General features: G+C 36.4%; 1 protein-coding gene across 1 annotated transcript in view; it reads right to left on the bottom strand.

Moving 5' to 3' along the window:
- The window catches only part of LOC140164178 (nuclear distribution protein nudE-like 1), a 66,005-nt gene that overhangs the window by 22,762 nt on the left and 18,194 nt on the right, over positions 1-25,049 (bottom strand). Inside the window, exons 2-4 of the mRNA XM_072187420.1 lie at positions 23,906-24,059; positions 14,402-14,550; positions 7,924-7,969 (exon numbers count right to left, since the gene is read on the bottom strand). Of these exons, the coding sequence (XP_072043521.1) occupies positions 7,924-7,969; positions 14,402-14,550; positions 23,906-24,059 (349 nt within the window). The remainder of the gene's footprint in view (positions 1-7,923; positions 7,970-14,401; positions 14,551-23,905; positions 24,060-25,049) is intronic.

Genomic DNA, 25,049 nt, shown 5'->3' with positions numbered 1-25,049 from the left:
ACTAGTCAACATAAAGTGTTCCAGGTGAACGAAAAATAGTGTTGCTTTGAAGTTAAACTCTTTAATTATTCTATCTACCACTACGTATGAATATCCACCGGTATTATGTTTTATAGGTATATTTTCTAAAAACGAGAACAGAAATGCAAGTTGCCAAGAGAGCTATTGCATAGAAATGGCCCAGTATGCAGACTGTGTTGCTCCTCGAATAGCGAATGAAATGCAATCCACCATGAAGCCCGGGGGGCACTCAACCAAAATTTTGGTAGGGGTGTGCAGCTCACCCTGAACACACATTCTTGCAAAATAGGGCTTGATGAACTGAAATTAGGGCCAAATTATAGGCTGTGGAGCTGAAAAATTCACAATTTTTTCCTAATTTGAGCTTAAAGAGCTACAATTGTCAGAATTTGAAGCTCGAAGAACTGGAGCTGATCCAAATGTGGGTCTTAAAGTAGAGCCTATATGGTCATTTTCACAGTAAAGGGTGTAACTTTTGATTTTAGGGTCAAAATTTCAAACCACTTAAATATGTTTCTGTTTACTGAAATCATGCATAGAAGCAACTTAAATTCCAGTAAAATAATGTTTCAAGGCTTAAACCTTTGGATTTCTAATAAAAAATTTGACATTTCCATAACATTTTGGTTAAAATCTAAGAAAAAATGTATTTTACATAACCTCAGAAAATTATGACATGAAAGCTGGAATACATGTGAAATCCCATTCCAAAGTAAGTCAACAGATATAAGTTAAATTTTATACCATGTTTTGCTATGTTTGTAATTGCAGTTTTGAAAATTTTAACATCAAGTGTCATTTACAATGGAAATTTCCAAACCTTAAACATATTTTTTAAGTTTTAATTGGGTTCCTAAAATAATTTGAATGTCTAACTTCATGTACAAATACTACTTGATGAAAGGAACCTCCCAGCCAAGTTTCACAGAAATTGGAGTTATTTTTTAGAAAGGGCAATTCAAGCGATTTGTGTTTCGGAGGCTTCAGTTAACAACACAGGTGATCATAAAAGTAAAATATTTGGCTAACTACTATAAGTTGACATAAAAAATAGGTAAAAAATATCACAATTACAATTTTCATGCTTTGCTTCTAAGTATTGAATTTCAGTTGTGACAAAAATTAAATTATCACAGCAAGTCATTTTTTTTTGTTTCGGAGGCTTCATGTTAACAATTGTTAAACATTGCAGAAGTAGTTTTTTTGAAAACAACAGTGTTGGGATCATCTAAGCTATTATTTTCTTGTGTGTATTGAATCAATGATTCTATGCGGGAGATATTGTAGATTTATCACATGTTAATTTTTTCACCCATTTGTTAAGTATGGTGTTTTTTGCATGTGAAGCCTCCGAAACAGGCTTTTTTGGGTATCAGTATATTTTTCAAACATTAACCATAATGTCAATTTTTTTTTAATTTATGACATTCTGCACATATCAAGTAATAATTACAATGCAGATATCAGTATGAAACACACCAATTTAGATATGCATAGATGATAATTAATCTTATTGTTGTTTCGGAGGCTTCATTTGTTTCGGAGGCTTCAATTGTTAACGGAAAGTTTGTATTGGGTCCCATTTTCAAACGGTGATATATATCTCCACGATTTAAAAACATGTGACTTGAGGATCTACTTTGTTACATTTTGATAAATAGATTGGATGAGCTCTTTTATTTATATTTGCACAAGCTTGCTGAACAGTTTGTTTCGGAGGCTTCAAAAAAGTTAACGGAAAAACGGCTCTTTGAAGTCAAGATTTTATAAAAATTTTAAAAGCTTGCAAATCGACTAATTTTTGTTACCCATTTCAAGTTAAGATAACAACTGTTATGAATCAAGAAGAAGTGAAGAAATAACCAAGAATTATGAACCAAAGCTACACCCACAAAGTTTGTTAACAATTGTTAACGGAAAATGAAGCCTCTGAAACAACAAATATCAAGTCCGGTTCTCAAAAATACAGGGCTGTTCACAATTAAATCTAATGTGGCAGTGTTTACTGAACATATGACTGTACTTTCAGGATAAGAAAAATTATCCATGAACTAACTGAAGAAAACACAGGGTTTTACAAAAATGTTACTGTTTTTATAGTTTTTCAAAATGGCAATATTAAGTACATTTAAGCCTGCTAAAACTGAACGCAGTAACTCCCAAAGCTGATTATGCTACCCAAGGTAGCTGCTAACTAGATGACTTATGTGGCCAAAAATCATGGAATTCTGTGGCTTTATTAGAACACTACGGATTAAAATGTTAAAATCCAAAGTTACACCCTTTACCGTGAAAAGGACCCATATGCGAGTGCCCATCCCCCCTCCCCCCCCGGAGAAGGCCCAGTGGCGGTGCTAGGGGGGAGTACAAGGGAGGCATTACCCCCAAATATTTTTCTTACATCCCCCTTTTGAGGCAAAAAACCCAAAATGACGTAAATTTCCACTTTGTGCGGCAATTTTGCGCAACATTTGTCGATTTTGCCCCCCTGATGGCCCTGAAATTCACTTTGCCTCCCATGCCCCCCAGAAAAAATTCCTTGTTGCGCCACTGAGAAGGCCATGAAGTAGCCACTGAGCATCAGTCAGTTGCTTTATTGTACTATCTCAGAGCGTATGGACAAATCAATGCCTCATCTTAGTCATACACTAATAGGTATCTTGAGACTTACAATGTAATTATAAGAATCGTTGTTTTGCCTGCCCCGAGCTGAGCTGATCACGAGCTGATCACCAGCAGCATAGGATAATGAAATCATTATATGCTGCTCTCTGAGTTGCTCCTAGCTAGCTGACCAAGCAGCAATTCAGCTACTTAGTCACTGATTCATGCTTGGGGTTTCTCTGCAAAAATACACACAGTGCCACATACTGTAAAGCAGGATACGTTTGTGTGCATAAAAATATCACAAATTTCGCGTGCGTCATGGATTCCCTGAATTTTCATGCTCACAAATAGTTCTTTTCCTAGTATAAGCCTTTAAGAAAATGTATTAATTTCACAACAAAATCTGAAATTTAATCATATATATTCCTTTTTTTGCAATTTTGTCACTCAAAGACTTTTGTGACACATTACAAGAGTCCCAAACTTTGGAAATATTTGTGGTGGCACTGGTTGGACAACATCAGAGCAGCAGCTAGCCTCAGCTTTGTTTGATAAGACTTTATCTAAGCACCAGAGGAAAATGCGATTTTGGAAGCCAAAAAACGCACCACAATTTTCCAAATAAAGCAAAAACAGGTGATTTCCCGATAAAAACACATTTTTTTAAAAAGATGTTATGGACCCTAAATTACTTGTTATTGAATAAGAAGTAATTTAGGGTCTATAACTTCTTTTTTTTTTTCTTCAATTTTTGTATTAAACAATTTTTTATTAATTTTTTTTGTGGAAAAAATGCAATTGTGGCCGCGAATACCGCAATCACGTTGTCCTCCGGTGCTTAACTTTATCAATTTAAGCAAATCTGGTTGGTACTCCAGACATAGCAAGCTATAGGGAGGAAACTTATGTCTCCTTTACAAATAGCCTGTAAATCCCTAATCATGATGATCACCCAAAACAAGTTTGATAAAAAATTGGATTGATTCAGCCCATATTTATTGGTCGAGCTATGAGTTTTAAAATACTGGCATAGCCTGAAAATATTATCAACAAGATTACAAAATAAAAGTATGCATTTTTAAAGACATCCTTACTGCATGCCTGTATCCTAAATGCACATAGTCAGCTATCTGTGCTTAAGGCAATATATCATAAAGCTATGTCTGAGTTGCATTAATGATGCAATTTATCAATCAAAACCGTGACTCAAATTCAAAAAATACGATTTCACAGATGCTACCTTCATGTTGGATATTATCGTAAAAGAGAGCATCTAAATCCAGAACACTTAACCTTGTTTTCTAGGTAGAGATTTAACGAGGCAAAAATGTTGAATGCATCCTTCAGGCTTTCATGAGATGCATGGCATGCTGTCATTCTAGTGATGAGGCTGTGTGCCTCTGTTGCATGCATCCTTATGGCTTTGATGAGATGCATGGCATGCTGACATTCTAGAGATGAGGCTGTGTGCCTATGTGATTCGATCATGTAAAATGAAGCATTTGACATTAATAATTATTGATTTCAAGATATGGCACAAAGAAATGTTCAACTTCTTGTATTTCATTGTCTGTGAAATGAAATGCATTCACAAGTTAGAAAATATAAGGAAAGTATTTGTGGGATTGAAACATATTGGGCTATTCTATTTAAAATCCACACAACCCCTGTGTCTAGATTCTTTCTTTTCTGTTATCCCCCAACCAGGCCCATACACAGGATTTATTGTGGGGGTATGGGTGCAGATTTCAAAATTTAAAAAAAAATCTTTTCAGGGGGAGATTTTATGAAAAGTGGACCTTCTTCCCAAATGTGGACTTTTTGACCAAAAAAGTTTTAAAAACCCTCCCTAATTTATTGGAACTCTTTTATACTTTTGGGAAAAAGTAGACCTTTTGCAAATTGTAAACTAACAGAATAAACCTTTGTGTAAGAGAACACCAAACAAATCCCTGCTCTAATCCTAACCCTAATCCTACCCTAACCCTTACCGTAACCCTAAATCCTAACCATAACCCTAACTCTAATCCTAGTATTTCATGCTCTCTTACACTAAGAATAAACCACCAAAACAATTTGTGAACATCTACATGGATGCACTTGAAATCCAATAAAAATGCACTACTTTGATATTACCTGGTGCTGTGATTTAAGCTTCAAACACAACGCATATAGCCCATCGCTAAATTGCCAATACTGTTGCAGGTCTCCGCCTACATTAACTGTGTTTTCCATTGATTTTATTTACATGCTGAACATACTACTACACACATAAAATACATTTAGAGTAACTAAAATCAATGTTTGACTCAGAGTGCAGTCTACCTGCTGATCAAACAAAATTGCTTCTACTATTACTGTGCAGCGATGCCACTTTAAAATGTTGTAAAAGAAATCCAGAAATGCCTGAAAAATCCTGAAAATGTTCTTAGTTGTGCACAGCTCTGAACAATATTTCCTAGCTGATTTCAAGAAATTTCCTGAAAATTTTCATCGCTGATTTTTTTGGTTTCCTTTGATTACCTGCAAAAATGACCTTTTTGGTAAATCCCATAAGCCTTTGCGAGTAGACCTGAGATGTTGTCATTTGACGTCACGCCAAAGCGCACATCGTTTAGTGCGCATTTTAAAACCATGAGGTGCGTAGTAACAATGTGCACATCACAGATCTACCCGCAAAGTCTTATGGGATTTACTGAAAAGGCCAATTGTTTTCTTTTGTATCTTTGGTATCTCTTCTGTTGAATGGGTTGGAATTTTTAAGATCAGAATAGTATCTCACTAAGTGGATTAGCCAGGGGGAGCAAAAGGGGGGGGGGGCCTTGTGAGAAGTCTTGCCCCTCTCTTGTCCCCCTGTGGGATGCTGGCCACTTTGATATAGCCCATTTTTGACCAAAGTCAAAGTCAAAGTTTTCCCCCCTTAAAAGTTGGCTTGCCCCTCTTTGCCCACCCTCTGAAAAAGTGTTGGCTATGCCACTGATGTCACTTTAATGTATGATGATGTTTTCAGAAATGATGATGCCAAGAATTTCCAGATTTGTATTTAGTTTGCACCAAAATATATAGGAAGGTCCCCACTTGTCTTCCCCACTCAAAATATCAGGAAATGTTTGCCTTTTGGGGCAAACAATGCAAAGTTGTGGGCCCCCTGAAATTCACTTTACTTTCCCCCATTCCGCATTGTTGATGGCACCGCCACTGGCCTTGACATTTTATTTTGCGATTCATTATTAATAACGCAGGTATTTAATATCATATTCTTGCATTCAATATACACCATGAATATTACCACATGTAACATATCAACTTCATAAAACTAAAGCTATGTTTAATTAAACTTAATTATCACAATTCCATAATCCTGCGGTCAAAATTATTCCACAACAAGGCACAGAGGGTGGACTCCACATTGGATGTGAAATCTCCCGTGAAATCTGCATCATGTGAAATTCTCTTGTGTGTGCAAATGGCACTTATGACATGAGCACCCCCACGCACCAGACATTGTGCCATGATGCCCTACACACACTGCAATCCAAAGTTTACAAGAAATGCGCTCACTACGCGATCATTTCCCAGATGCGGATAAGAATGCCAGGTACACAGTTGCTATTACTGATGCGGATCCCGGGAATGCACATTGATGTGAATTGATACGGATCTTGCTGCCATGTGGAATCGTCCGATAACACACCTAGAAAAGTTCCATGGGTGACACACAAACATGGTATTAAAGCACACTTCTCTACATGTATCCATATTCCATTGGCTAAAATCAGGGGCCGTGCCTAGAAACCTGCTATCAGGGGAAGTGCATCGCACCCAGGGGCGGACATGTGCCCAAAATACAATGTAGGCTGATTCTGTATGATTTTCAGAAAACCTAGGGGCTGAAGCCCCAAACACACCTCACAACTGGGTCCCCCACTGAAAATTGCATGGGACATGTGTCTTGCACATTAATTGTATCGAATGCTATAATTCCATGTTCCTCATATCAAGGTAAATGAGCTCTGCCAAATTCCCCTATTTACCCTCTATTGCACACTGGTATAATATGCACAATATATTCAAAGTAGTTACCATCTTATGCGAAAGAAATTCATTATCATTATTATGCACATACACCAGTCCAGATCTATGACTAATATCTTGCCATCTGCAAAAACAATTAGGGTTCGGGGATGTCCTGGCCCAATAGTAGTCTACAGTAAGAAATTACACTTCATGAATATTGTGAATACCTGTACCTGTACTACAGGGTGGACACTGCGATTTTATTGAGCATTTGTTTAGATTTAGACACGTCCTTTTATTCTGGGGAAAACATATATTGGGAAGAACTCAATATCTTGAGTGAATGCAAAGTCAAAGGGCAACACAATTTTTATCCATAAAATTGTGAATTACTGCATACAGTTGTACAGGTTATCTCAGAATGTTTAGCACCAGGACAGTGAGTCCATGCCACATCCTCTAAATCAACAAAGACATTGTATCCCAGTATCGTTATGAAGTTAAAGAAAAGACTTAACAAGAAGTAACACAGTCATTACAAATTTGCATATATATAGCTTCAGAAATATTAATTGTATTCACAATATTTTAACATAGGAAGAAAGGTTGTTTAAGTACGCCCATTGTAATACTCCGTTCAGCGAAAATTAACAACACTGCTCAGTATTTTTGAAGTTTAAAAGTTGTGTTGATTTCAATTCAGCAAGAAGATAATGGTGGGTTTTTCCACGCCTCAATGCTTACATTTAATAACCATTGATTGCTCTAAGTGCAACTTTTAAATTCGGGTTTATTACTTTCAAAATAATGCTGTGTTGTTTTTTAAATAATGAATGAAATGAGGGGAATGGGGTATCAAAATGTTCATATCAACCACCTTTCCTTCTATGTTAAAATATTGTGAACACGATTAATAGTTCTGCTATTAAGCTCATTTTAAGCTATAGCCAAATCTATAATGGCTGTGTTACTTTTTGTGACATCTTTAAATGGTCTTTGAAATTTGTGTGATCTTATGACAAGCCAAAATGGAAACTTCAGATATGCCCTGGACAATGACGCATGGATGGTGTCCATGGGCAGGAAAAACCTCTCAAGTCTTATGTGGCTTTGGCCCTTGAACATGTTTAAAACAAAACTGCAAATAGGTTATATAAGAGTTTTTGCTTTAAACATGTTCAGGGGCCAAAGACACATACATTGTAGGAGGTTTTCCCTGCCCATGGTTGTCTGGAATCACTCTGACTGAGACACCCTGTATATTCATTCCATACTTACTGCATTTAGTCTGTGTTCAAAATCTTCTAATGAAACTACTGTTGTTCTGAAAAATAACAAAATAAAACAAAAGACAAAATATTCAAAATAACTGTTTTACATTGTCAGCTCTAGTATTGATGAAATTGATACTATTATTATTTATACAAATTGAGTTGGGAGAAAGTCTTTTTGCATAACAAAACCATGTAACTCTCCTTTCTTCTCTTCATCTTGTTTAATCCCTCCCATTCTCATTTTCTCTTTCTCTCTCTGTCTCGCTCCCTTTCTTTTAGCATTCCCTTTCCAGGCCTGGAAAAATTTCCCAGGAATGTAAACAAATTTCCCAGGAATGTAAACAAATCCCTCCAACATATCAGGAGTTTCCACCATTTCTTATGTATTTCTTTATCCCCCAAAAGAGCATAATTTCCCTCCAGTTTACCAAATTTTCTGGAAATGAGATTCCCGAATTCCCCATTTTTTCCAGGCCTGACCTTTACATTTAAGTAGAGGTATGTGACAAGTGAAAGTCCACAAAAACAGTTTAAAGCAATGAAAAAAACCACCCTGCTAAATTACAAAAAGCTTGAAAAAAATAATTAAATTTTGAATTTTTTTTCAAAATATTTCAGTCAAAATCAATTACTACGGCTAAAAAGCAGGTGTTTGTTTATGAAAAAATCTTGGTCGGCCTGTAGAACAGGCCTGGGTCCAGTTTTTGTCCCCATAAGGGACCGATCGTTATTCTGCACGGGGGATGGGCATTTTTAAAACTTAACAATCCCCCTCCTGGTTCAACTAAAATTTCAGGTCCCCCTCTGTCATAAATAACGATCGCTCCCTAAGCTTATTTTAAGGACAATTTGCCTACAAAATGTTGACTTTGTAGGTGGATTTGTGGTGGATTATCACATAACAGATTAATTGATGGGTCAGGTAGTCAGTCATACAATGTCAATGTTACATATACCAATTCAAGCATCACTTCATCTTATTTGACTTGCTTGAGTCCTCTTGGCATTCCACCAACATCACCTTGTGAAATCGAGCGCACACATTATCCCTTAATACAACAAAATCATTCAAAATTCTGCCCAAGTCTTCCTGCTTGGCTTTAAAGTGTGAGCATGCATGTAACATAGAGTTTTGTGTGTTAGTAATTGATTTTCAAGCTTGAAATTTTGTATGAGGTATCATGTGTACATCAACATAATATACATGTATGGCTTCAAACAGAACGCAGATACAATAATTTTACTAAACAAAATCGGCTCTCCAGAACAGATCTGATGAAATGTAAGGCGTTTACCACTACGCCAAAAAGTAGACCCACGTTAAGAGTGCTATTACCGTACTGACGCGAGTATAGTCCCACCTTCGAGTAAGTCCCACCCCCAAATTGTTAAGTTATTTATTTTTTCGGCTTTGAGTGTCCAGGACCTAGACCTAAATGCTAGGATCATTCATGGTTGACCTAAAAAAAAAAATTTAAAAAAATTCAAGATGTTTTGTATTTTTAATATGAAAATTGATAATTTGTATTCATGTCATACTCTATTAATGATTTCAAAATGCATTCAAATTCAATTTTTTTAGGTCAACCATGAATGATCCTAGCATTTAGGTCTAGGTCCAGGTCCAGGGACACTACAAAACCGAAAAAATAAAAACTTTTTTTTTTTTTTGAAATTGAGTATAGTCCCACCCCCAATTTTGAAAAATATTCACCCAAAGTGGGGTGGGACTATACTCGCGTCAGTACGGTAGTTAACCTCTCTTGTCTATATTTTGCATGTTAAAGAAAGTAGACAAAGCATAGGACTTGAATTAACAATTTGTGATGCTTCTGGCAAGATGTCACAAAAAAATCTCAAAAATAAAATATTCTGATACTAATCCACGATGTTTATTAAGGCCCGCCGATTACGAAATTTCCAAAAAGTGGACCTTTCCCCAAACTAATTTTATTTGCAAAATTTTTATCACCTTGTTCGGGCTAATTAAATTGAACATTGAAAATTGAATAAAAAAAGGTCCTTATTTAAATTTTATAATAAATTTGGACCTTCTTTGGCGCATGTTTACAGTGTCCATCCCCCTCCAACACACACACAGCTATGCCCCTGGACTCACAAAATTTACAAAAATAAATAGGTAGATTACAATATACATACAATAATATCTTGTGCACTAAAGAATGTAAAAATTAAAGTGCTTTTATTGGCTAATCAAATCTGCTGCATCTGTTTGGTAAATCTTTTCTTGTAGAATTATTGATGTACCTTGGATTGGATGGGAAATCAAATTACTTTCACATGAAAAAGCCTGGAAAGTTATTTAAGTTTGTAATTTACAGGATCAGGAAAAGGTGACTGATGCTATGTGTGTGTTTGTTTGTGACAATTGGGGCAAAGATAATTATTGTTTAAATTAAGGTTATTAAAATTAAATATGCTCACTTTGGATGCTCAGCTTAATGGGACCTCTTCCAAATGTACATACCTTCACACATTTTCCTTTTCAAATAGAAGTAACACATGTATTATACTTGATTGTTTGTCGTAAGGGGTGGTGCAATATTCATGGTGCTGTAGCCTTTGCCTGAATTGAATATTTACAAATGGAAGTTTGATTTGCTATAAACTACATGTAGTCATTTGAGCTGTACCATCCAACCCTTTTAGCTAGACTATCTCTGATGCAATATAAAACGGTTAAATTTTGGTCGATCCTTCATGTAATTATTTCGTGTAAGCTAATCCTAACTCTAACCCTAATCCTAACCCTAGCCCTAAGCCTAATCCTAACCCTAATCCTAACCCTAAACTAACCCTAACCCTAATTTCGTGTAAAATTACATGAAGGAATAACCTAAATTTGTATGAGTTCAATCTGGATTTTAGGGGTTATTTCTTTTTACGGGGACGTCTGGGTATGTTCTCTCCACCTCACCCCGCCCGGCTCCTCGCTTCCGCTCGCACTGCTTTCATCCATATCTCATGACTGATTTAGGGGGATGTCATTTTCTTCGGAAGGGGGTTACGAATATGTCAGTGACCCCCCCTTCCGCCTACACACCGATTCAACAAATTATTCATTGCCAGAACTAAGGTGCGGACTGTGGAGTGGGCTAAAACTTGCCCGGAGCGCGTCAAAATTTCAATCGTAATTATTGTAAAGAAGTTTTGAGTCACCAGCCCTTAATAATTCTATACATGTCCCCCCCCCATTTTGGGTGTTGTAAAATTACACCCCCCCCCCCCTGTTTTTGGTCTAAAAATTTTATGACTACCCCAGTATATTCATGACCCCCTCTGAAGAAAATGACAGCCCCTTTATGCGGCAAATATGAGTCATCATCTGATTGAATCTGTGATAAATGTGTATTGCAGTCTTTACACTTCTGTGATTTCTTACCTTGTAGGTGCATTTTGTTGACTGCTAATTTCTTATAGTACTGACCTTTTTCACAGTCCCCCTGAGGTCCATCAACCTGTGTTGGGAATTTCTTAACGAAGACTACTAGGCTTCTTTAAAGTTAATTGTCATATTCATCTGCTGTTTACATGGTATTTCTAACACTAGCAGCACTTTATCTGCCAATTGGGTGATATGGAACACAGCTAAAGCATTGATCGCTTTGTATGGGGGGGTGCCGAGTTGATGAAATGTGCCTGAAAATAGGCTGATTGTTCACATTTGGGATAAATCCAAGGGGGGGGGGACTCTCCAGACAATGTTGCATGAGAAAGTAGAATGCTAAAAAACATTTATTTTCATTTTATGGTTTATCACAATTGATGATAATGCTCCTGGCGAAAGTCAAATATATAATTCATCTTTCTGGTTTTTTTTAGCGATGTTTGGGCATGTTACACTGATTGGTCATTTGGAAGCATGGTACACTACACATCCTTAAATTTTGGGCTACTTTTGGAAATATGGTGCTTCCAGTGTTATTATATATTGCTGCAGAGAAGCAGGTGGCGACTCACAGCTTGAATGAGTACAGGTATAAGGGCTTAGTAATGACTAATTAGTCATGCTCATCACACTTTGGGATATCTCTGAGAGAGCATTCACCTCAATTGCTTGCCCATGTATGTACTATCAGTCATGAATTTCAGGAGAATTATTGCAATACATGATGACAGCTGATGCCCAAAAAAATTTGAGGTGAAACATGGCCAACTCTAGAACTGGTTTGGTTCCTCGAGAGGGGTGCATGCGATGCGTGCTTAGCTGCGGAGTGGCTAAAGAGCTGCTTCGGCAAGTGAAAAAAAAAATCCAAACATATTTTCAAATTTTCTGAATTTTCTTCCAAAAAATTCCAGAATCAATCCATTTTGGCAAAAAATAACTGGCTGATTTACACATAAAATGCAAAACGTCTGTGTTCGTCCAGCTCGTAGAACAGGGTTTTTTCTGTTGCATTATGGGAGGAAGTTGACAAACCCTATCTGTCAGAATCTTTGTCATAAAGAGTACAGGGAATAACCACTTCATCAGTCTGATACCACTGATACCACTAAGTGAAGTTTGTTGCCATTAAATGTGCATTAAAGAGAGATAACAGATTACATGCTTGTTTTATATCCCTGTGTTCTTCAGGGTTCTTTACCACATATCTAACAGCACTCAACAAAATAAGAGCAAGCACAATGGCTTGATCCATCACTTTAAAGGCTTCCAGCAGCAGTTTCATGAGATAAATGCAGCTCAGTTTCACATCAAGCTTAGAAAATAGAAAGTGGCATTAACCCTATCACTACTAGACCATACAAAACCATACAGAACAAAGCTAAGCACAAGCATAGCATGTGATGCTATTGCATAATCATCCCGAGCCTCGATACATAAACAAATATGCTGGCTTGGCCATGGTCACATAATGCAGTGTCGGTGCCCCGGTGAGGGCATGGAGGAGGAGGGGCAAATTCTCCCAGTCAGGTGTCTTGCCCGCCTCACTAGCCCTCAGTAAAAAACCCAAATTACAAAAATTCCTGTATTTTACAGTTTAAAAAAATTCTGGTGACGTCACTGTGGCTTGTTATCCCTGTCTGGTTCTCCGCATCTGTGGGGTCGGAACCGAGGCAAACTGTAACTATTCCCTTTATCTTCTTTCTTTCTTTTTATCTTCTTTCATGATGGATTGATTAGACATGTAACTATTCAATGCCAACTTTTGCCCAGACAAATGCAGCAATAGCCGTGTTCAGACGGGCTTAGAGGTAAGTTTCTACCTCCGAGGTAGGTTTGTGTTAGTGCCTGTCTGAACACGGAAGATTTACCACAAAGAAATCTCTGTGGTAGCGCGCTAACACGAAGCGTTCGTTCCGTGTTAGCGCCTGTGTGATCAAGATTAAAACCTTACACAATCTGTTAACCTATTTGTTACTCATTCATTCATCAACACAATTTCTTTACAGAGATCACATGTTGAACAACAAAGTTGCTTTTCATTTCTTGTATTGACCATCAGTTTTAATACTTGTCAGGAAATTAACTGCTGCAGTCAACACCTGCTCAGCTTTGTACAAGCCTTCAATGTGAGCATCCTGAGTATCCAATGGGCTATTCCAGTTGAAATCCATACACCCCCCTATGGAAGACATCTCCTTATTAAATCTCCCACACAGTGGGTGTAGATTTCAAGAGGAGCCACCCATTCAGGTAACCCCATTTGAAATTCATATTCCAGGCATAAAACTGAAAGATTAAGATCATGTCTTCCAAAGTAGGTGTATGGATTTCATCTGGAATCGCCCATTATAGCAAGATTATAACAAGACACTTGCTTCATCTACATTGTAACCCCTCACAAAAGTCACTTATACGTGATAATAAACAAGAAATCCTTTAAAATGGAATGGTACCTGCCAAACTTATAAACACAGCAAACAGGAGATAGTGTCCACTCAATATCATACACAAAGATTTACACACCAAAGATTACTTTACTTTTTTAATACAGACTTTAAAATCACAAATAAACAAGAAATTGAGTATGACTACCTTCCAAGATTGTGGGTAACTGCGTATTAATGTACAAGGGCAAGGGTGAGACAACAAAAATAAAAACCCTGTTTTAAAGGGCAAACAGACTTTCAAGTAGTGTTGGTAGGTCACAATTTTTTTCCTGGAGGCTAAAATGATGTACAACAACAAAAAAAAAAAAATTCCCAAAACTCAAAATCTGGGTCGGTCAGTTCTGTAAAACAGGGTTGCTGTTTTTTTGTTGCCTAATGGAAATGATCAGTAATAAATCCTATCAAACATCAAACAATAGGTTTTACGATTCTTATATATTTCTCACAACATTTGATTGCGAGAGGGGAAGCTTTCATCCAGTTTATTCTTGGACGTCATCAGCCCCAATATCTGACATATCCTGAACCATTGACACCAGACAAGTGTCATTTGATCTGCCAAACAACATTTCAATCAAAGATAGAAACAAAAAACAACTACCTGCTCCTCTCTGAGGTCAACTCACCTTTGTGATCTTTCTAAGTCGTCATTTCTTTGTTCTAATTCCCTGATGTACTTTTGAAGTTCTTCTTTAATGGCTTTAATTTGTGCAAGCTCATCTTGAAGCTCATTTATTTGACGGAGGTATTCATTTTGTGACGATTCTAATTTATCCTGCAATGAATAGAAGAAAATAAAAAATACAAGCATTAACAGAGATACATACAATTATGTAGCCTACCCCTAACACCCAAAAATCTTACAAAATCTTACGATGAAAAAATCTGCGCATGCATGAATCCCAGGGTCTGCGATGACGCAATCAACCTAAGTGTTATATGTGCACGGAATTGCTGGCCGGGCAGCAATAACCCGTGTAGCTACCGGTTCGTGATCGTGTGCTTGGCATGCGAGGGGTCAAAGGTTCGAATCCCGGGGGTGCCAAGTCAAAAATTCTTCTTCTCCTTGACCTTTTCGGATCTTCTTTGACTTCCGATCCCAAAAAGCAGGGTCCAGTGTTAGGGTTAAACTTATGGTTGCTGAAAACAATTTGGATAGAATTTGATTATTAGTGTAAGACAATCAAGTTGATATATCAATGCACATTTCCTAAAACCAAGCAGCCGGATCAGAATGAGACTTGAGAGATACTGTGGAAGTGCTAATTTTCGTGTGTGTAATTTTTTGCGTTTTGCCCATTTTTAACTACATTGCTTGCTTTTAATTTCACGATTTTTTAGTTTTCTTACATAGACCTATACATTAAAAGAACATGTTCACGAGTTTTATTTTCGCGGTAGCTGTGTTGAGCACAAAAAGCGCGAAGATTATTGTACCACAAAAATTTCCAGTAGTATTGAATTACACTACAGGTACATGTAATGTGCACAGTATTATAAAGTACAAGCAATAAACATACATTCTGTTTCTTAAATTTGATCCACATAAAACTCATATATTTCTCTACATTCTTGTAGACAATATTGTCAGAAAAATAACAAAACCATTAGGTGTCTTTCTTTCTTTGTCTCCATTAAGGGCTGGGGTATGAACGTTTGGACAGTATTTATTGTGGGACATTAGAGCACATCAGACATATCGAATTGCATTCTGAATACGAAGAATGGCCTTCTGATATCAAATAATTTTGATTTTTGAAATTGCAATGTAATACACATTTTATGGCAAATCATTAAAATTGATATTTTTGATATTTAACAGTACTCAAGTAAACTTTATAAATCTGATGATTTCTACCTAAAGTGTATGTGGGTGGGATGAAAAGCCGACGACCAATTGAAAATTTTGACCTTTCGTATTGAAGATATGGATTTTTTCCCCAAAACACCAAAAAAAAACTAGGTCTTTTTGGGAAAAAAATCCATATCTTCAATATGAAAGGTCAAAATTTTCAATTGATCGTCGGCTTTTCCTCCCAGCTACATACACTTTAAGACTATGTCATTAAATTTATAAAATTTACTTCGAGGACTGTTATATCTCCAAAATGTGACAAATATCAAATTTTAATAATTTGTCATAAAATTTGTATTATATCGTGAATTTCATAAAATGAAAAATATTTGATATCAGAAAGACATTCTTCGTATTCAGAATGCAATTCGATAGGTCTGATGTGCTCTCATGTCCCACAAAAAATGCTGTCGAAACGCTCATTCCAGTTCCCTTAATTTAAAAGCAGGATAAAAACTGTTATTTATACAAGTCACCATTTTAGTGAGTGAGCAGGGATCAATATCTCATTTCTTGAGCAACAAAAAGTAGATAAAAGTGTTTTTAATCCAAATTATCATTTCTTCAATCCTAAAAATCTGCGTAAATCCCTGAAAGTTTGATGCCCGCACCATGCATGTAATTCAGCCAATATCTGTATCAGGGTTGACAAGGTAAATGCACTGATCATAGTCTTCTTTAAGATTGGATGACATTTTGTCTATTCCCAATTTCCCACACAACATGTAAAGAAATCTGTATTTAAACGCATAGCACTGTATTGTATTGTCATGTTCATAGTCGATTTGAATCGACAGCTAGCTAGGTTATACACAAAGTTTAATTCATGCAATTCTTAAGATGCTTGAATTTTTGACTTGGCAAGAATTTGCAAAATTTTTATGCACATTTTCGATTATAAATTATGCAATTAAAAGAATTATCTTAAATTTTATCCTGTAAAATATTAGGCTACATCAAGTATTTGACATGATGTTATCATGTCATGTTCATCTCAGCAGTGACAATCTGTTAAAGCAGTAATTTTCACACAATCTATTTTCGGACAGCAACAGTTTTTTGTTTTTTTTTGTTTTTTTTTGGCATGTTTACAAATTCACACATTTTCTTTCCTTCAAGTGCATGAAGATTTACCACTGATTAGGCCTACATGTAAATATGTTTGCCTTGTTTTGTTTTTTAATGCAATCTTAGAGGATGGTTTATAAATTATGTATGTTGTTTACCCTCCCCAGCTTCAATCATCAGTCCATCATTGCATGTAAATTTGTAGGTAACACAGTTTGAAAATGGAATTTCAGACAAAATATGCAAATAAGCTCATTAATATGCAGATACCATGACATAAAACTGTATCTACTGATTAGCACCATCTAGAGGTTACTCCTCCCCCCTCTTGTGATGAGCATAATTGACATTTAAAAAAAAACCTATCCCTAAACCCTTCCTGACATTCCCTCCCTTCCTTCTTCCCTCCCTCCATACCTCCCTCTCTCAGTGACATCATATTTTAACAAAACAAAACAAACTCTTTGTAAAAGTGTAATAACGTGTCAAATCTAAAAATAGGTCATCGGTGAACTGAAAACAAGACAGCATCTGTAATTGACAGTGAAGATGCTCAAGAAGAACGCCTTGTTTGTTTTGCTCTAATAAGACTCAGATTTGAGGCAAATCATTTTAAAAAGGTCAACCTATTGAAAACTGTGCTTGCCTATAGCAAGATATTTTGAGGGTTATTTGTTGTGTGTGAGTTCCATGATTATATATTTTGGGTGGGATCTAATTTTCTTTCACATTTTCTGTTTTAAAAGTACAAGTACTTGTACATACACAGTGAAGTATATGGGTCAATATATTTTGCAGATTTTGTTTGGGTTAAAAAACAAAATTTTGAGTAAAAATAAAACTGACAATAAAGAACACATCAATTTATGACAAATGATTCATTTTCTGTCTGAGTGGAAATTTCTGAATGAGTAATTTTTCATCCCTTGCCGAATTTAAGCCAAATATTTTTGACAGGCCAAAAGGGGGGGGGGTACAAGCATTTGATTTTTAGCACAGATTATTACTTCCTAAAAGTGGGTAGAAACATGTTACAAAACATTAAAATTTGTTTCATTTTCTGCTTGCATCACATGATTAGACAATTTCTGGTTTTAAATTGGGTTCCCCAAATCTGCCATGTGTATAGGGAGGAGCAAATATTTTTCGGCGTGTCGAAAGGTGCACGAGGCAAGCAAATTAAGTGTAACATATTTTTGAAGAGTCTGTGACAATTTTAACACTGTGATATAAAATACATGTGTACCGATAATATGACAAAAGTGTCAACATCAGGAGGACATTTGCCATTTTATTACAATTTGAAGGGTCCTCAGTACTCCCCACATCTTTTATCCTGATGCATGGCATATGTATCCTACTTTTGAGTGAGTGTCATCAAAATCACAGATAATGTGGCAAAATTACAGATTACACAGCAAAATACATCAATTACAAAATGTACATCAATACATCAAATTGTTTCAGTTTAACCCCAAAATTAATAACCATCCAATTTGCTATTTTTATCCAAAGGATATCCCCATTACTAAAAAGCTCTAAAAATAGCTTGAACCCTCACTTGGGCATACATGTAAACCGTACTGTTGACACTTGGGTTTGTGTTTGTTCATTTTAAAAATATGCAAACCTTGTTCTGTGATAAAATGCCCATACACCATAACAATAATACGTAGCACAAAAATACGCCCCTTAAACAATAACAAGTTGTAAAATGAGTACAATTAAATGTGAAAATTACAATTGAGCCAAAAAAAGGTACAAGCATTAAATGTACAATAAATATTGATTTAATAGCCAATTAATTTTTATTTCTGCAGTAAGCATAGAAAGTGTGATAAATAATAAATGTGTTGTGTGAAACACACTGAGTTGGTTACAAAAGATGGGGGATTAAAGGGGCATTTCGTGATCCACAGCCTCATCCACCCACTTTTCTCAAAAAAAGTTGAGATTTTTATATCACTGGAAACCTCTGGCTACATAATGTTTATGTACAAAATATTTCTTGCAGATTAATTCGCTTTTGCAAAGATATCGTGAAATTTGAATTTCGCTCTGGTGCACCAGAACGAAATTACAACGCATTGTCTATGGAGCAGTGTAATACACATAATCATGCATAACTCATAAACGCAAAATCGGAATCAACTGAAATTTTGGGAATAAACATTTTTTGTGGATATGTACTGAAAAATGTCATAAAAAGAGGATGCTAGGATCACGAAATCCTCCTTTAAGCATGGGTCTTTGAAATGCTACCTGAATCTGCCATACATGTACACCCTTTACCCACCTTTAATACCCCTTTTCAGAAGACAATCGTAAAACAAAATTCAGTATTATAAAAATAAGTAATAAAAAAAAAAAGTTGAAAAATAAATGCTTAAATTTTATTTTGGAAAAGAATTAGGTGTAAGGGGGGTTATAGATAATAAATGCTTTAAAACGGAACAAAGTAGTTTGTGACAGTTTGAAGTTAAAAATAAAGAAAATATTCATTTTAACCATCTCAGGATCACTGTTTTTTACTATTCAAAAAAAGTCAGACTTTTACCCAAAAATATTAATAAACAAAAATCAAATCCTGACCTACCTACCTACCTACCCTAATTTTATTTTTGTTTATGTTAAGGGGGTACTACACCCCTGGTCAATTTTGTGCCTATTTTTGCATTTTTCTCAAAAATTATAGCGCATTGGTGACAAGTAAGATATGTATGTTATAGGGCAAGGACTACAAGTACTGCACTGAAAATTCAACGACTCAAGGCAAGTAGTTATTGATTTATTGATCAAATATTGGTTTTCCTCATTTTTGACTGTAACTCCACAACTGTTGTCTGTGCTGAAATAAAATTTCCAGTGCAGTAGTTGTAGTCCTTGCCCCTATCATATACATATTTTACTTGTCACCAATGCGCTATGATTTTTGAGAAAAATGCAAAATAGGCACAAAATTGGACAGGGGTGTAGTACCCCCTTAAGTCATAGATTCTATGGTTAAATTAATCACATAATTTAATTTTTGGCCTAAGTTAAAGGTGTACTGTACACAGACAGTTAGACAGGCTATAATATTTCAAACATATTTGATATACCTGGCGCTGGCCCAGACTATTACATGTATCATATTTATTTACTACTGTATGTATATAGACAGGCTCAAGTTCACAGCCTCCACGTGGAACTTTTTCAGGTCGTGAGAAATACCTCCCCAAATTCAGTACACAGTTCTGTTTGGATTCTTTTCACCATGCTTGAATGATTGGCAATAGATTCACAAATAACTGTCACACAAATTGGTGGATTGTAACTTTATGTGCAACAATATCCTTATATATTTTAAAATAAGTGACATATGACAGTATGAATGGATCTCGGAAGTAAATAATGTTCAACAAAGAGGTAGTAGAATTAATGACCAATAAAAGCAACATCCCCACATCATGGGTGCAGTCAATATTTTAAAACATATTCTTTGTTGAGAAGTTCTAATTTTGTACAAAGTGGATTTTTTGGTGATATTCCGAGTACAACAGTGCTATCTTTATTTGACTTGTGGATTAAATATGTAATTTTTTATCCACAAAAAGTCTCCACAAAAAGTCCACTAAAAGTCTTCACTTTTTGGTGCTGTTACACCAACCATTACCATTTTTTTAAACAAAAACCATTACATACATGTAGGCCTAATCCTAAGCACTGGAAGAAAAGACAATAATTTTGGAAGCAAAAATGTACCCTGATTTTCCCAAAAAATGCAAAAAATGCAAAAAACACCCAACAACAACAAAAAATGATTAAAGATCTATTTGATCACAAACCTACCTTTTGAAATTGACTTTGCAATGCATGTTAACTTCACTATACTTTGTAATAATATGCCTTGGGCTTACAATATTTCAAGGGGTGTTTATTTGTGGTAATATTTTGATGCAGAAATCATTCTCTAAAGCCCAGATCATAAACCATCTGGCTTCTTTTTCTTCTTTAAAATTGCTCCATAGACAGAAGCTGAGGTTCAGACTAGAACTAGCCCCGTTCCACAAACCGCGACGCCTCTCGAATTAGCGACCGAAGGGAGCACCGAGCTGCTGTTGCAGGATGAGCGGTGGTTTTAGGGAGTTGGATTGTCGGTGGTTTTAGGGAGTTGGATTGTCAGTATGGCACGTAACCAGTGCTAGTTCAGACCTCCGATTTCACAGTTTTGTAATGTTAGCATGCTATCCAATACTCTTCAGTGTGTATGCATTTTCAGCATTTAGCAACAACAGTGGCGTAGCACCAGCTTTGACTTACAGTTTTCATATATATATAAGTTTTTTTTTGTTTAATTGTTTTATTTGAATTGTATTTTTCAATATTTTATTTTATAGTCAATTTATACTATTTTAACAAATTTACCTTGCAAAAAACAGTTAGCTAAATGTTCACATTATATTTACATGTACAATGCACTGCATTGACAATTGCCTTAAAACAGAGTGATCAATTACAAGCTATGTGTAAGTTACACACAAGGTGTTTTAGTCAGGTTTGAGTCGGTATAAATGAGGTGATAGATGAATTGTACCTTGACAAGGTGACAAATCACACTTCCTACCTGTGTTCTGACAAATCTTAACCATTCATTTGAGGATAGCACTATAACATAACACACAGTATTTTGTATAGCACTTTTTCATGGCTTGGTAAGCAGTGGCGGCGCTACGGGGAAAATTACGTAAATTTCCACTTTTTGCAGCAAATTTGCACAGGATTTGTTGATTTTGCCCCCACCTCCCCCTAATTCACTTTGCTCCCCCCCCCCCAATGCCCCCCCGAAAAAAATCCCTGGTGCTGTCACTGTTTGTAAGCAGTAATTTTTTTCCATTTCAAGATAAGGTTTGATGGATCGGGTGTAGACAAACAAACAAGTTTTTTTTGTGGACTTCTAACATACATTATTTTGTACATTTCGTAAACTCAGCCAATGCACATACATTATACAACTTTCTTACTATAATTATCAGCAAACCTGTACATGGACATGGTATATAGGTGGCATTCGTGCAAGCCAAAATTAAGTGTGGTGCTGTTCAGGTGCCCGTAGCTCAAAAGTTTGTCTGAACTTACAAAAACCAATTTATTATTTAATGTAATTCTTTTTGAAATCCAGTCAGTCCGAACTGTCAAAAAAAAAAAAACATTTAAGTTTTAAAAATTTAATATTTTGGAGGAAATCCAGTCCGAACTGTCAAAATAACGTCACATGCGGTCTCTCTCTCTCTGTGTCAGGTGGCGCTGTGTAGCGCTGCTGTGGTCTTCACAAGAGTACGCCATCTCACTCGATCCGATGCCAAGTGTGTTGCACCTTGCATTCCCTGGTTAGAAACCAGCTTCACGTCATTAGTCCAAGATGTTGGTGGACGTCCTCTTCCTCCTTTGCCTTCCATGGCCCCTTGCAAAATCTGTTTTTCTACACCTCCATGTTTCCTGACAATATGGCCAAAGTACTTCAGCTTTCTCTCCATTATGCCGCTTCTGATGGTTAGACTTGTACCAATCTTGTCAAGGATCCAGGAATTTGTTCTCCTGTCTTTCCATGTCACTCGTCGAAGCCTCCTGTAACACCACATCTCAAAAGCATCTACTCTTTTCCTATCATTCTTGGTCATAGCCCAAGACTCGCATCCATAAGTGGCAATGGAAAACACAGTTGCACGAAGTAGGCGTACCTTGAGGTCAACTTCGGTAGAAAAGCAAAAAATACTTTCTTGTATTTTTACATGTATTTCAATAGGATGTTTATTTTGTGGTGTGCACCCTTCATTTGGAGCAACACCATGGGTAAATAAAAGCAAAAAATATGTTTTCTTATCCAGGTGTGTTGGGTTGGCAGGGAAGTGAAATTTATAGGGCAATGTATGAATGCATCAAGTTCAGTTTGGTGCATACATGTAGATAAGCCCTAATGTACTCAATGTACCTGGGTACTCACATGTAAAAGTGGTATCCATGTATATGCGGCGGTCAAGGGTCCCCTTTTCAGGCTCTCTGGCAGTTCCTTAAGCCCCACATTTGGATCTGCTCCAGTTCTTTGAGCCTCAAACTCTGATAATTGTAGCTCTTTAAGCTCAAATTTGGAAAAAAATGAAATTTTTTGGCTCCACAGCCTATAATTTGGCCCTAATTTGAGTTCATCAAGCTCCTATTTTGCCCCGAAAATCAGTTCTTAGTTCCTAAAGTTTGGCGCTCAGCGCCGAACGGCGAACACCCCTACCAAAATTTAAGTTGAGTGCCACTGCCTGCCCCTGCTGGATCAATGTAGCTTTGATGGAGGTGCCTTGATATTGCTTTCCCCTGCCCCATTAAAGTGGAGGCAACTATATAGGCTGAATATCTAGTATTTTATAGTGTATGGCCTGGGATATGGTGATGTTATAGGGCTAATTTAAAATATATTTTGTAAAAATAAGATAAATACCATAAAATGCATGTGAATTGACAGGGACGTCTCACTATTTGTCCTTTGCACGGTTCCGCCATCTTGCTACCAAAACAAGGTTCTCCCTTTAAACGCATGCACATTTTTGTTTCTCCCGCTTTTCTAGCAATGCGCCAGAAGACTAATCTGCAAAGCATACGCGGTAATCAAAGCATGCATTTGATAGGCGTACCGTACACACACACAATATGCACTTTGTGGGTAGAACCTCATTTTGAGATGACTGCGCAATTGACGAATACCCAACATTGTCTCATTTCCAGTGTTTTGTCTCCATTTTGACCATTTTGAGATAATTATGTATAAAGAGTTCTGCCCTCATAGACCCATTTGTATTTAAGGCTATGTTTCACTGGTCTGTGCCTTTATTGGGCTTGGAAATAGATTAAAGTCTTTGATATTACTGAAAAGCACATTATTTCTGAAAATGTTGGTACCAAATATCTTCTTTTCACCAGAACTGGAGTTGAAGCAGTGTTACACCAAGCTCTCAAATTATTGGTGTTCCATTCTTTGCATCATGTTCATTTGGGGTACAAGCCGTCAGTCTGAAACACTGTCACTGTCAGTCCTAACCCTAAAAATTTGGACTGACGGTGGTTCTGACTGACAATGTTTTGGACCGACAGGGAGACCCTGTTCATTTGTTAACTACCCAGACCCGCACTCCAAAATGAAATTAAAACCTACCAAAATTTACACAAATTCAGTTCTTACCTTTAAATTTTCACATTCTAACTGTAGTCTCTGGCTAGCTGCTGTTAATTCTGATACTTTCTTTTCAGCCTGGTCTAATTGTGTTTCTAATTCACTCTCTAATTCATGACTACTAATTTGAAATTCTTCTAATTCTTCTTTGGATTCTTCAAATCTGCAGGAAAATAAGGAGAAAATAAAGAAAATTGTTATTTAGTATTATTATTTGTTTTAATAATTGGAAACCATATCACTATATTTTAGATGCACATTTATTGGAATGACTACGGTTATGGTTACTAGAAAGATTTTCCTGCACAAACATGCAAATCTTCCTTATTACTATCATGACTATTAGAACAAAGGTCTACCTGTTGTATATACCTACAACTTTCTTGGACATGGGAAAATTTGAAAAAGTGGATCTTATCTGGTAAATTAACATTTGAATTAAGAGAAATTGCCTTTGTGCAATTGATCACAGTTCACTTCTTTATAACTTGACAATATTTAACACAGAAAAAAAATGTTGTTGCCAGTGCTGTACGGTGCAAAAACTGATTGAGGAGCCAATGGCTCCTAACTTTATAAATTTAGGCGCCCAAATTTTGCTCCCAAGTAAAAAACTGAGGCGCCAACGCACCGTATTCCAACTTTTCTCGAAGTCATTCTGCCACAATGTTTATATAGCTATGTTCAATTTTAAGGGGGTTTCCCTGTCACAGCCACATGTTGCGTTGAATGAATCATAGCTGCTGTACTCAATCTACATGTACACAGCATGTACAGTGTAGGCCTATAGATATGTTTTCCAGAAAGTCCCCATTGAGATGTCATGATATTTTCATAGCCGTACATTTGTACTATTGAACACTACATTATTTACACGTTTTGCATTTGCTGGCGAATAAAAGCTTCAACAGTTGGTCGCCATTGCCGCCAAGGATTGAAGGTTTAGTCGCATCAGAAAAAATCTAGTCGCCAATGCGCCTAAATTGGTCGCACCGTACAGCACTGGTTGTTGCCCTTAAAAGTTAAATGGGACAATTAGGAAGGTGAAGTTTCAACATCCATGAAAATAAAACTCCATCTTCAGCCAATGTCAAATGTCATCATGGGTTGACAGAATTTTGGATATTTCACTGTGTATAAAGGTCTATTAGTA

This window comes from Amphiura filiformis, chromosome 11 (assembly GCF_039555335.1).
Source record: "Amphiura filiformis chromosome 11, Afil_fr2py, whole genome shotgun sequence".
Classification (NCBI taxonomy): domain Eukaryota; kingdom Metazoa; phylum Echinodermata; class Ophiuroidea; order Amphilepidida; family Amphiuridae; genus Amphiura; species Amphiura filiformis.
The sequence above is the reverse complement of the archived record's forward strand: the minus strand, read 5'-3'. Positions and strand labels throughout refer to the sequence as shown.